Below are 14,693 nucleotides of genomic sequence, written 5' to 3' on the forward strand. Positions count from 1 at the left end.
TTTTCCCAAACGACTACCATTGTCTCCTATCCTACTCTGCCTCTACAAGAACCACATTCTTTATCCAAAATGAATATGCCTGTGCCTTGTTCTTTTGTTCATGCCTCTCCCTCTGTCTGGTAGACCCTCTCTCTTACAAGTATTTAATGCTCAATGAAGATTTATTAGCTGAATTATTTAATAGTGATAATGACTATATTTGTATTTTTTGCATATTTTTCTTTAAAGTTTTGATTTTTCTTGAAATTGTGATTCTTTTTGAACCCAGTTTTTTTCCTTGACATGCCATTTTGTTCCTATGTCCTGCCTTAAATATTTCTAAATTTCATATAAATCTTTCAGTGAAGGAAGTGGTCATGTGATAAATATTCCTTTGTGAGTTAAAGAATTAAATAGCCTACTGACTTTGTTTAAAACTCTTCTCATTTATATCATTTTCTTCCTCCTATAACTTGAAGAAGGAGTGTGGTGGGGGAGTGTAGAGATAATATAAGGATATATTTGAACATATCAGGATAAAGAATATGGACTTTGGAATCACAAATCTAAATTTGAATAACAAACATTGAAAGTTTCTTTACCTTTTTGAGCCTCAATTTATTTCTCTGTAAAATAAGGATTTAAAATGGTTTATCTATAAAATCCTAACATCTGTTATAGTGTATGACACATAGTAGGTCCCGAGTCTAATTTGGGGGGAATTACCTTGAAGGATGAGGATCATTCTAGTATGTCTCTGTAAGTATCTGAAGTATCTGATACTCCATGAATGACTTATAGGTTAACTATTTTATATCACACATTTTCTCTGTTCTGTTGATGTTTTAGGGACAGTGATTTTAATTCTGTGTGGTATTCATGCCACAGTATAATGTGGTCAATCCATATAATGCTGGGTATCATTTTACTGGATTTTTAGGGCTTTTCTGGATTTAAGATTGTTCCAGATGATTTTCTGAGAGCATTTAAAACAAAATATGTGAAACGTTAGTACATACCTTAAATTTTATCAAGTCAACTGGTCAGGTTGCTATTTGGATATAGCTATAGGTTTATTTATTCAGCTTTAGATTATTGAAAGAGGAATGTGGATGTTGAGTGGTTTCCTTCTTTGAAAAGGAATATTTATGTGTTATAAACTTTTAGTTTTGCTCTTAAGATGGGGTGAGTACTGCGTTGTTCGTACTGGACTTCAGTGTTCCATTTGTTGTTTATTTACAGAAGAGGAGGAGGACGGAGCTCTGGTGAAAGTGGAGGGACAAAGGAAGATGAGTCAGGACAGTGTTCACCACACCACAGGTAATGAGCTGGTGGGAAAAGCTTATTTTGGTCTTGTTCACTTTCCTTTTCATCACTTTCTCCCTACTCTAAAGATGTGTCCTCAGCTCCCTGCGGTTGGGTCCTTGGGTCTGGATCTCTTATGGCTGATAAGCTGCTTAGACCCATTTAGGATGCATGAAAACCACTTGAGAAGGATTTATAAAGTAAGCCAATTTATACAAGGTATTCCTTCCTGAATTACTTTGTAATGACTCAATTAGCTTTCATTTCTGCACAAAGGAGATTTAGTTGCATAAATTAGCTTATCATCATTGAGGAAGTGTCACTGCTAAAGGACAGTTTATAGATACAACATGCAGTTGCTGTCAAACCTATAAGAATGTAATATAGACATCTGTGTATACTTTGTGCTTGAGCAGAACAGACTTCTGCCATTCAGAGACTAACAGGGGACAACAAGTAGCCCAGGGGACTAGCAATGTAGACATCTCTGAAAAGGTCAACTTGACACAGGCTCTGACAATCGACCCACAGCTCTGTCTTCTTTGATAAAAATCAGATAAACTTAAGACCGCTAATTGATCTGCAGCCTGTTTAAATGTTGGCCATGCATATCTTCATTGCATATGATTAACACAGAAAGCAAATGAATTGGGTAAGAAATGCCAGAGTCCAGTGACAGCAGCTTAAAAATGGGAAAAGGACACTGGTGGCCTAGAAGGCTAGGAAGGATATTCCACTTATCCATTTCCACTTGGCACATGGCCCCAAGTGCTAATTATGACTGAGACTGGAAAAATAGCTATATATGCTCTGTACAGAATCACATGATGCAAGCAAGTTTTCTTGCTGGTTGTTATTTCCAAATAGCAGGAGATAAACCATATCTGTAGTGCAGGCATGGGGTTAGTTTTGATAAATCAGCAATTATTTTACACGGAAAGAAGAGAAGGACTGCCTTCTTATCAGGACTTTACACCTCTTCATAGCCACATGTCAGCTGGGGCAAGGTCTGCCATATCATCCCATGTCCTGCAAAGAGCTATAGATGGGGGTCGCCTCCCCTTGCTGATATGGCCATACATCACTCTTTCAAGCTGTCAGGGGCAGGGTGGACAAGAAGTGTGTGTTCAGGAAGTAGCTTTCCAGAGTCCTTCCTACTGTGACATGTGGAAAGGAAACAGAGGCCTGACTTCCGGACCTGGACAGGAAAGCAGGAACAGGTTGGTGCAAGAGGTTTGGGTGTGCTTTTTTCAGAAAGGAAGTGAGGACGAAGTCATTAGATGTGAGTCCTCTGTTCCTGCAAAATGCAGCTATAAACACCATGTCTGAGCAAAACCTTGAGGATGACATTCAATGGCAGTGGAAGTACATATGTTTTGTTATCATGAAGCTTCTGCTAAAAGCATGTCATTTTCTTTTTTAAATTTCAGTGTAGGTGTGGAAACTGGACACATACAGATATTCTTCCCATAAATATAGTGTTTTGGTTTAAAGCAATTGCATTTTTCAAAAATCCTTTTAAAGTAACTCTCTCCCAAATTTTTGCCTTTGAGGGAAGGAAAAACAAATCAGTTTTTCCTCAAAGGAATGCAATAAGGAGATCTAGCTTTTCATGCAATAGCCATAAAGCACTGCAATAATTCTTATCTTTAGTGACATGAAATTCTTTTCAAGCAACAGTTTTAATGCTTTTGCATAGCAGTGACCTTTGCTCTCCCCAGGCTGTCAAAGATGTAACACTAGAAGTTTGTTTGCTGTGCAGGGCAGTGAGTTGACAAGGGTATTACTATCTTGCTGAGCATCACATGATGTGAACTTCTAACCTTACTCAAGAATGTTATATATTTTTCACATTGACTGATTTTAGTAAAAAAAAAAATTTTTTTTCAGACTAATGTGAAATATGTATGCAAAAACAGAATTAATCTTATATTTCTTACAAGTTCTTTTCATGCTTAAGCTTATAGAGCTTGCATATATTTTTATATATATGAAAAAAAGATTCCGTGTGATTTTTTTGAACTTTGTATAATATGCTTATTTCTCTAAAATAGTTTTTAAACCTTTAACACTACTCAAGAAGACATTCTTCATTATCTATCATTGTGTGTTTCATCTATTGTCATCATGTTTTTAAAATCTTTTCATTTTTGCAAAACTAAATATCTTCAACATTTAGCTTATACTTTCGTAACAGTTCTGTTTTTATTGCCCACTGTTCTGTTTTTGCTAGTTTAACTTACAGGTGCAAGTACATTGTTTAAATCTTTCACAAGCTGGCTAGTTTAGAATGTTATTTTCTTTCTTTACCTTCTTCTTTTAACCATATATGCCTCTCAGGACAAGAAACATAAGGAGATGATTATTTTTGGTAATTTTGAAGATGTCGGTCATGACGTGGATAGAATAGGAAAACTAATTTAGAATATAAAAATTAATATATGCAGTAAAAACAACTAAACAGATTTAAGTTGTATTCAGAAAGTAAGCTTATTGATGGCTTATGACATTGTACTCCATTCCATTTTTTGTTGTTGTTTGTAAAAACACATCTCACATGGGTTATTTTTTCAGTGTATAAGTGGTGTTAACCTTTGTGAACCCACAGTGCTTCCAAGGATATCAATGTGCGGTTTTTTGTTTATGTTTAGCCACACTTAAAATTTAGAATAGTAGGCAGAAACCAACACGATGTTGTAAAGCAGTTATCCTCCAATTAAAAATAAATAAATTATAAAAAGAAAAAAATGCACTGACAAGGAAATGAATAAAAATCTAGTACAGAAAAAAAAATTAGAAAAGTAAACCGGAGGAGCTTGCTGCTCTCTAAGGAACAAGATAGTTCTTAATTTTTATGTCTAGAATTTATACTAAGAATTTTGACATTGCTTTCTTAAAGAGACTAAGGCTGCCATACACTGCCAGGTTTTCTCCCCAGTTGTGATTCTTCTACATCATAACTAATATTGCATGCTGAAATAGAAAGAATAGTCAATTGTGTGTACATGTAGCCACGTGACATAAACAACTTATTATTCTTTAACAGAGCTCACATATGGGACATAGAAATGAGGTTGGTCTTTGGATAACATCATCATCAAGATGGCAGAAAGCAAAGTAGAAAATGCCTCTTGTTCCCAGGATTGCCAGATCGCTGGCTCTGTTGCCTCTTTACAGCAGTGAGATTTAATGAAATGCCCATGATGCACATCTCGGGAGCAATGCATCTTGCGCATGGTGGGGGTCTCTCTTCCCCTCCTGCGCTCCTGTAACTCCCATTAGTGTTAATGAGGGTTTCACCAAGTGCATCGAGGGGAAGAAAGACCCCAAAGTGATCAGGATTATGTGTTAGAAATCACCATATACTTTTTTTTTCTCCTTCTCCCCACCACCCTACCTTTTGAAAATCTCCTGAATGAAAAACTGTTCTGAGAGAATCTGAAAAAGGAAAAGAGCAGGCAGCAGGCTGAACAGCTGAAGAACCCACTGGGATGCTCCAGCTAAGCCAGAACTTCTCTTGTTTTTAGCCCAAGTTTCCTTTCTTCAACCTTTTGGGGTTGAGCCTAAGGCTGAGCAGCATGGGGAACACACAGGAGCCTCCATAGGGGTAACCAGCTATTTAGATCCTTTTACCTCCTGGCCAGTGGCTGTCGGGGAGGGCCTCCCCTGTGAGATGATGTCATCCTCTCTTTGCTCTAATTCCTTGACTTCTAAACTGACACTGACGGACTGCACGGGGCGCAACATTTGACCCAGTTAGCAGTTGATTTAATCTGACTAGAATGTTTCAACTTCTAAATCCCTATTTGTCTAAATAAGTGGTTTTTAAAGGAAATCAGTCACTTTATTATTAAGTAATTTTTTTCTAAAAAAATTTTGACAATGTTTAAAGTGATCTGTCCAGCCAGAGTGCCCTCTAGTGTCCATTCACAGAATTTCCTTAATACATGCTTTGAGGGGAAAAATGTAATAAGGGTGGCCACAGAGCGTTCTTAGTTCTTGGTTGGATTCCCAGGCATGTGTACGCCCCTGCTGGCTTCAGTGATGAGTGCCCACATGCAAGAGCGAAGTCAATAAGGTGTCTGTCTCTCTGTCTCCCTCCTTCCTTCTCTCCCACCTTTGCTTTTCCCCTTTTTTTAATCCTTAGAAAATAAGGGAAAAAATTTAATAATAGAATTTTTTCTGGTTGTATATTCTGGTCCTTATTTATAATATAAATATAATGGAAAAGTAGTGTATTACTTCCTAAATAGACTCTGTATTATTCAGATTTTCTTTTGGGCTTAAAAAAAAGTTTCAGATACTAAAAAGAATTTTTTAAATTTCTAATAAACCTAAGACTTTGTGTAAATCACAAACTATGTGTAATAAGATGAATGTCTTCATGACACGCTAATATGACCAACTGTGTTGGAATTGCCAAGCAGCCTGATACTTGAGAGTCATATAACAAAACTAAGATGACAACCCCGATCCACCATGCATCTCTATAGTTATCCCCTCAGAATTCAAAGATGACATTCCAGTGATGGAAGTTGTCAGCACGTGTATGTTCTGCCTGGTTAGTGAATACACGGACATCTTATTGATATTACTTGCATTCTTTTTGCATTAACTCATCAAAACTCAATTATCATGAAATTAAAAACAGGAAACAGTTCTCAGTGTAACAAAAGCAGCCAGTGTATTTAACTCTGTGCTGTTTCAGGCAACCCACATTGTATAAGTGACAAAGCATTTATTACCCAGTTTATTGTGGTATTACAGAATGGAGAGCGCTAAATAATCAATCAGTTAATGGTCTGTATGGCAGTTTGAGCACATCACATCCATTGTGCTTATGCTGTGAGAAGGATGAGCTGATAACTCCAGTGTATGTTGCATGTTTATTCAGAGTCTAATGTCCTAAACTAGGGCTGACAGAAATCTTGAAAAATGCACCTTCAGCACTGGCAATTTCAAAGTTGCTAAAATAGTTTGGAAACAACTTTGAGAGGCTTTGGATACAAAAGTCCTCAAAGATAAGAGCGGGAATTATCTGTTAGATTACTTTCAGTTTATTCTCTTCCTTTAACTAGCTTTGCATTTTAAAAAACTTTAAAAAATTTTTTTGTGTGTTATCTTGTTTATGTTTATATCTTATCTCCTTTATTATTATTATTCTTATGCCCAGTGCTTATTTCTGCAGTTTCAGTACCAGTTCTGTCCAGTGCTTATTTCACAGCCTGTTTATCATATCTCATGCATATTGCTTATTATGCAGGGAGGCTGACTTACCTTCAAAACATGTTGCAGGTGGGCTTAGGTTTGTTATAGAAAATAAGTGGGAAGTAACTTTGTTTGAAGAAACTTACTGCAGTTGCAAGTTTTAGGTAAGAACAAGAGAGGGAGAGAGGAAAAAAGAGACATTCAAAATAGATCTTTTTGAAAAGGGTCCTTAGATGAGAGCAAGAAGTAGAAATCTTGTGTGGATGTAATGAAGTGTTCTTTTAATGAGGACAGATTTTTTTTTTAAGACCATTTTGGCCCTTTAACTACTATTGGTTCATTTAAAAATGAGGGCCCATTACAGGAAAATTAACTTTTGTTTTCTCTTTCTTCTTCCCAGGAGATAAAAGCACCGATTATGCTAATTTTTACCAGGGTTTGTGGGACTGCACAGGAGCTCTTTCTGATGAATTGTCATTTAAACGTGGTGATGTGATTTACATTCTTAGCAAGGTAAGCAGATACACCAGTATGACAACTGTAAAGGGTGGAAAGGGTGAATTTCATCCATTTGGATCGAGGACACTGGGGAAAAATGCCAACTGGAATTCTTCTAGATCCGTGTTAACAATTGGGAGTTCACCATAATTAATTATTTTGTCAAGTGAAATATAATCAAATTTTAAACACAATCAGATAACAGGATTCAACTTAACAGTGTGTTTACCTATCACTTCAGCTTTTGGCTCCCATCCACATACTGCCTTCTCCAGAAACAATATACTTATGTGAAAGTTAACATTGTAAGGTATTAGGTTATTTATTATGTCTTCCTTTCCTCTTCCTTTTTATTCTTCTGTGTGCTTATTCTGATTTTGTCTGCCATTCACTACTGGAAACACTGTTTATAGAACAAGTTTTTCATCTTTATGTAAATACATTGGGTGTTCCGACAATTTAAAAGCAATACTCTTCTATTCAGACAGGTGTAGGTAATTTTTTTAAGTTTAGCATAATTGTATTTGTAAACATAATAGCAAAGTGTATTGCTATGAACTCATCCTCCTGTATTAAAAAAAATCATTGTTTCTGCCTCTTAAGATACTAGATTATTCAAAATCTTTCTGTCCTTAGATCTATCTAAAAGTCGAGGTTCTTACTTGATTACACTTCTCAAGACATGTGTGAGTTCCTTTAGTTTTCATGTTTTAACTTTGCCTGCTATAATATGGGGATTAAAAATCTCTCTCCTCAGTCTGCTTCATGAGGCCACTTTAGAAACAAACAATATATAAAAACTATTTAAATATAGGTAGAGAAACATTACATAAATTTTAAGTTTAGAAGTTTAGTGTTCTTTGTTGATTCAGTTCAGTTCAGTCTCTCAGTCGTGTCTGACTCTTTGCGACCCCATGAACCGCAGCACGCCATGCCTCCCTGTCCATCACCAACTCCAGGAGCTTACTCAAACTCATGTCCATTGAGTCAGTGATGCCATCCAACCATCTCATCCTCTTTTGTCCCCTTCTCCTCCTGCCCTCAATCTTTCCCAGCACCAGGGTCTTTTCAAATGAGTCAGCTCTTCGCAAGAGGTGGCCAAAGTATTAGAGTTTCAGCTTCAACATCAGTCCCTATTAGAGAAATATTTTTAACCTTTCGGCAAGGTAGTATGACTTATTAAATACAGAAGAGAATTTGGAAATAAGATCACTTATTGAATTTAAACACTGGTTGACTGGTGTATAAAATCATACACAGAGAATCATAGAACATTTGAGTGAGAGACCTTTGCGCTCGTCTGTCTATCCTCGGTTTCACAGATAAGTGAACTTGTGTCAAGAAAGTGCCAGAGCCAGTCCTTTAACCAGGCATCTTGACTCCCAGACCAGGGCTTTCTGCTCTTGTTTTTTTTATAGTGCTTTTATCAATCTTCCTACCTTTTCCCCTCTCTTCTCCCCCACTCGCCTTCTTTCCTTACTTGTATTTAATTTGTAACCATCATAAAGTACCTAAAATATGCAAGGGCCCATTCTAGGCAGGAATTCAAAAGAAATGAGATATAAACACTTATAGATTACTGGATGAAAATAGTAAGTAAATATAGTCCGCTGTGATCATTGTTAATTCAGGTGCTCAAGTAAGACCTGTTCCTTATTTCTCATAGTCCTCCGCTCACTAATGTAAACTTTTTGTTTTTTTAGAAGGATACTTTCAGTTCTTAGAAGCTATAAACAGCCATGTCACAACCGTTGGACTAAGCCTACTACAGAGCATTCAATAGTCCTGTGTTAAAAAATCACAGCTTTTTGAGTCAGTTACTTAATATAGAAAGCAAACTGATTAGTTTCAGTTCTTGACAAGAAACTTTCTTGGAATCATTCCTCAAATTTACTTAGCTCACAGTTTCTTTCACCAGTTTAGCTGCATAAAATTCAATTGTGTGTAAAATTGCATATAAAATTAAAAGGTTGATTAGCTTCCACTCGGAATTTCAGACTATAGGGATAAATGGCATGCAGCCATTATATGTGTGTGGTAAAATATGAAACTTACAAAGCCCATCTGGGTTTGTTCCTGAAGCTTTCCTATGAACCAAGTTGTCTTTGTTGCTGAAAGCCTCAGAGTACCAGCCTCTGGGACAGGCTGTGAAGCAAGCGCCCCGGTAGGCTTGTCTTATTTCTGCCATTGCCTCAGAAAATCATTTTCTGTGAAGGTAAATTGAAAGTACAGTTATGGGTGTGTATCATATATGTAGGATTCTGGGGGAAGTAATTCCTTTTCTCCCAAACCCGTTCTGTGGAGATGGTAATTTCAGGTAGTGCTAGTGGTGACGAGCCTGCCTGCCAATGCAGGAGACATAAGAGACGCAGTTTCCATCCCTGGGTTGGGAAGACTCCCCTGGAGGAGGACACAGCAACCCACTCCAGTATTCTTGCCTGGAGAATCCTGTGGACGGAGGAGCCTGGTGGGCTACAGTCCATAGGGTCGCACAGAGTTGGACACAACTGAAGCAACTTAGCACACACACGCATGCACGTCGTAAAGTTAAGTTAAATGGTTAAAGTCTGGCTCATAAGAATATTGTTGTTGTTGTTCAGTTGCTCAGTTGTGTCCGATTCTTTGTGACCCCATGGACTGCAGCACTCCAGGCTTCCCTGTCCTTCACTGTCTCCTGGAGTTTGCTCAAAGTCATGCATAGGGAGAATAGTCTCCCATCTAAAATTTCTAAATGCTGTTATTTGGGCTGACCAAAAATACTTCCTTTATCAACCTTTCACATGGTTTAAAGTTCCACTGTCAGCATTTCCTGAGATGCCTTCTGGAGGTGGGCATTTTTTTCTGGAACTCATTTTGCTTTTTGAAAGAAGAGACAAGACTTTTAGCTAGCACATTGTCACCATTGGCTGGATGAGTAAATACCCATATTTACCCAGCTGTGGACCTAGTAGAATCAACCAGGTTGGTCTTAGTGAGGGTGAAAGAAAGGACACTGAGCTTTCTCTCAGTGGAATTTGAACACATTCAGGGCTTTTAATGAGCATCTTAGCTATTTGTTGTCAGGTTGCTTTGAGGTTCAGGATATATTTGTGAAGACTTTTACTTCCCCATTTGGCTTGGGGTGAGTTCAGATAGGAACCTCTGCTGATTCTCTAATTTTATATTTGCTTTGTCTTCCAGTTTTTATCAAAATTCTGGCAAACGTAGACCATAATTTAATATCATAAATTTGTTTAATACGTGAATGATGACAGCAGTCTGTGTGCTGAGTATCATTATAAATTCAGATCTCAAGGTCCTTAGGAGAGAGAAAACATTGCTCAAAAGGACTTGTTTCTAGATCAAGGTGGAGCTGATGCTATGTATTAATAGATTTTTTTTTAAAGTACAGTAGATAATACAAATCACTAGCATTATTATATACCTAGAAATTTGTTTAATCTTTCTCAGAGTTGTATTTAGATTTCTTGGTGATGAAATGAAATTTTACTATTTAAATTTCTTTTTTACACCATCTAGTGGCTCAGAATGAGTGGTGCAGGTAATTGCAGCTAATGTGCACAAGCAAAATGATGTCATAAATCCCACTTTAAATCTAGCTATGGGTTATTACTTTCCTATCTCATGTCAGTAAAGTATAAGCATTAATCATGAAAATTCTTTTCATCATTCTGAATTAAATGTAAAAATTGTGTACTTAAGGAAGAATGCATTTTAAGGAGTCTAACAATATTTATAGAGACATAAAAAATGTGTACTTAGTTAAAAAAATTAGTTCCATGACTTGTCTAATAAAAAATATCATTTAAAAGATTTCAAAGAAATACAAGTTGCTTTCTATAATTAACTGATCTATAGTTTGCAGTATATAATTATCATTGATTTGACTTACCTTCTGGAAAATTGTCAGTTCTGAAAACAGTCTTTTAAAAAAGGCACACAAGATAGTTTAAGAAAAGATTCATTCTTTTCAATATAAATATTTAGGCAAATCAAGAAATAAAATGGCATGTACTATAATAAAGAGTATTTTAATTTTGTAAATGACAAAACAATTTAGCTAGTTTGACAATCAGGCTTGCTTTATTAAAATTCTCTAATATAGTTTGATTTTAAAATTCAGCCTTTTCGGGTTTTTTTTTTTTTCCTGTTACTGCAAGGAAGCCTCGATGGGGTGTTTGCTGTGGGTGATTTATTTATTTCAAGCCTCTTTTGAGACTTATACAAATCTTAGCTTTCTTTCTTTTTTTCTTCTGGTGAAAATCAAATGTTACAATAAAGAAGGAAGAGAAGGCAGATACTCTGCCCTTCCCCCTTCCCTTTTTAACATTTTCCAATTAGTAGCTGTCACGTGACCCCTGGCTGAGCCAGCCCTCCTTCAAAGTGCCTGGCATTTTCTTAGTTTTAACCTTTTAACCTCACTAATAATAAATTCAAATACTGCTTGCCTAAAAATACAAGACTGTAACTTATTGCTTACAGTTCTTTTCATATAACATCACTGCTGGTTTTTTTAATGTGTTAAAACATTTTATATACTTCGGTAGTTCAGTGGAGATTTTGAAATCTTTTTCCCTCCTCCCTAAAGTGAAAGATATTTATAGGGATGAATGAAAGTGAAATATGTAATTCTTATGAGATGGTTAGGTAGCATGACCAACTCAATGGACATGAACTTGAGCAAACTCTGGGAGATAGTGGAGGACAAGGAGCCTGGTGTGCTATAGTCCGTGGGGTCGCAAAGAGTAGGACACGACTTATCGACTGAACAACAGTGACAACTGCCTTGTTAGTGAAGTTATTCTGAAACACAAAGCCTAGTTTCAGATTTATTAGATGGGGAAAATGATATTAGAGGTTGAAAATCTTTTTATTTTTTATTATTTTTATGAATCAGTTTGTTTAAAATTGTGCTAAATCCTTCTACTGGTTTGCATTTCAATTTTGTTATCACCTTAAATAAATATAGTATCATAACTAATAGTTTTATCCTAAAATTGTATTTATATATAAAGTTTTATAATTTTGATAGCAGGATCCAGGTTACATAGCTGTAGGCATATTCCATAGCCCTGCATACCTCTTGGATTATGTTAGTCTACTTGCTGTTCTGGATTTACATTGCTATTAGTTTATCTTTCAATCTGTACACTCACCAGTAAATTGCTAACCACATTCCTATTCTTACTTTTAAGGCAATAAATTACTTTTGGAGACTTAGTGACAGAAGAGCTATGAAAGAGGCATGCTGCTTTGTCTGCTGTTAACAGAAAAATAAAGAGAGTTAAGAATCCTGGAATATTTCATCTTGTTTACGACACGTGTGACTTGGGCTTTTTGAGACATTTTTTATTAAGTCAAAAACAGGAAATGTAGGTTGTCAGTGTTCACTAGTATACAGTAAAAGGGCGTTTTTTAGAGTTTCAGGCATTGCCTTCCTATGACTTTTTCCAGTGATTAGTGAATTGTAACTGTCACTGATCATTTGCTTTGCATTGTGAAAATGTAAAGATTCTGTTACTAGGGCTATTTTGGCTTTAGACGTACCAGAAAAATAAGTAAAATGAAAGTCTTGCTGAGTTCTACTGGCAGAGGGAAATGCAGTTACTCTTTGGCATTCTTACTTTTTTCTTTTGTGACTGTCTGACCCGGTATGCCATAAATAGCAAACTCCTGCAGAAGAGTAACTAGGACATCTCAGTATAGGATATCCGTGGTGATATTGAGCTAGTTCCCCAAACATTATCTGTCAAAGAGTAACTAGGACATCTCAATATAGGATATACGTGGTGATATTGAGCTAGCCCCCCAAATGTTATCTTGTCTTACAGTCTTTGGGGAAGGAGGAGAACTATTTGTACGTGTTGCTGGTTGTTTGGATCTGATGGCATTTCGTGTCTGTGCTGTCCATCTGGGCATCTTGTGGACTGGGGTACCATGCTGTCTCATGGGCAGGCCCAGCTCTCCCTAGTGATGATCAGCAGTGTATGGAAACGCACTACATCAGAAGATGTTCTCATTCCACTCATGTGGCTCCTCTTGTTACCCACTTGCAAAAACCATGCTCTAGTATTTCCTGATGTTCTCTTATCCTTCATTCCAGGAAAATGTTGACAGATGAAAGGGAAAGGTGCCTACAGGAGGCAGGCCATCAGGCCCCAGTAGTGGTTTGAGGGGTAAAGGAGAAACCAGAGGGCCATGTCAGAGAGGCAGGGTACCCAGAGATGGCAGTGGAGGGGCTGTCGTGGTTTAATTCTGCATGGAGTAAGCAAAGGCTTTTCAGGAACAAAACAGAATAACAGTAAAGCAAAGTACCATGTTGTTAATTAAAAAATAAAAAAACTTAAATGGAAAAATCCATGATTTGTTATACACTTCTGCTCTCTGCACACAAAAAAATCAAGAGCCCACTCAGTGTCTATATGGCACACTCTTACTCTTTGAGATGTCTCCCACCTTACCCCTTTAAAGGTCAGATTCCCTTTGGAACAGCCCATAGTAATCAGGTTGCCTTATGTGTGCTGTGCTCAGTCGTGTCCGACTCTTTGTAACCCCATCGACTATAGCCCACCAGGCTCCTCTGTCCATGAGGGATCTCCAGGCAAGAATACTACAGTGGGTTGCCATGCCCTCCTCCAAGGGGATCTTCCCAAACCAGGGATAGAACCCAGGTCTCCTGCTTTGCAGGTGGATTCTTTACCGTCTGAGCCACCAGGGAAACCTAGGTTGCTTAGAGCGTGCTCCAAAATGCTGGTTTTTGTTGTCCTGGTATTTTGCTCTACCAGTTAGTGGGAAGGCAGAGGGAGGGGATAAAAAAATACTTGTTGCATACCTCCAGTACCCTGTTCTAGGCACTCAATATGTTTTCACTTCTCTGATTCCTATGATAATAACCCTGTGAAGGGTAAAGTATTATAATTTTGCAGATGAGAAAACTAATGCTCAGTAAGCTTATTATGTAGATCACCCGAGGATACCAGCTAGGGAGTACCTTCTGCTGGAATCAATGCAGATCTGACTCTGAAGACTTTTCTCTTTCCATTTTGCTCCACCTAAGTAAGTGGGCCATGACTGGGATTATTCATTTCCCTCTCTCAATTCCTTGAGGTTGATACTGTGTCTTAAGTATTTTTGAATCCTAATATCTAACATCATGACAGATAGATGTTTAATATATGAAAATATAGTTAAAAATAGGAAATAATCCTGAACTTCTTGAAAGAATTTAGAATCATAGAGATAGGGGAACCTTAGTGCTAACTTTATAGATCTTGAGACTCCACATAATTGGAGGAAAATAAATAAAAGACGAATGGAAAAAAGACTGCCTCTGTGGAGATCTTAAAAGACAATGGAGTTTCTGCACTTGAACTTCCTGAGCTTCTTGGCAGTCAGACTGGAAAGGGGAGAGACAAGGAGCTAATGTTAATCGTAAAGGAGGACACTTGGTTTTTCCCAGCACTGGCTACTTAAAAAGAAAAAATCAGATGAATTTCTAGAATCTTCACTGATTATCTGACCACAACAACTTTATGTAATAAGAAGGACAGTGTCAGATATTACCCTCAACCAAAAAAATTTATAGTAAATATAACAAGAGATTCCATAGAGGTACCTCTGTGAAGGGCTTCCCAGGTGACTCAGTGATAAAGAATCTGTGTGCCAGTGTAGGAGATGTGAGTTCGATCCCTAGGTCGGTAAGA

At 37.2% G+C, this 14,693-nt stretch overlaps 1 protein-coding gene across 2 annotated transcripts in view; it reads left to right on the forward strand.

Moving 5' to 3' along the window:
- The window catches only part of SKAP2 (src kinase associated phosphoprotein 2), a 171,626-nt gene that overhangs the window by 147,022 nt on the left and 9,911 nt on the right, over positions 1-14,693 (forward strand). For both annotated transcript variants that reach the window (XM_061414300.1, XM_061414301.1), the window contains exons 10-11: positions 1,222-1,299; positions 6,893-7,005. In XM_061414300.1, the coding sequence (XP_061270284.1) occupies positions 1,222-1,299; positions 6,893-7,005 (191 nt within the window). The remainder of the gene's footprint in view (positions 1-1,221; positions 1,300-6,892; positions 7,006-14,693) is intronic.

The sequence above is a fragment of the Bos javanicus genome, chromosome 4, assembly GCF_032452875.1.
Source record: "Bos javanicus breed banteng chromosome 4, ARS-OSU_banteng_1.0, whole genome shotgun sequence".
Lineage (NCBI taxonomy): Eukaryota > Metazoa > Chordata > Mammalia > Artiodactyla > Bovidae > Bos > Bos javanicus.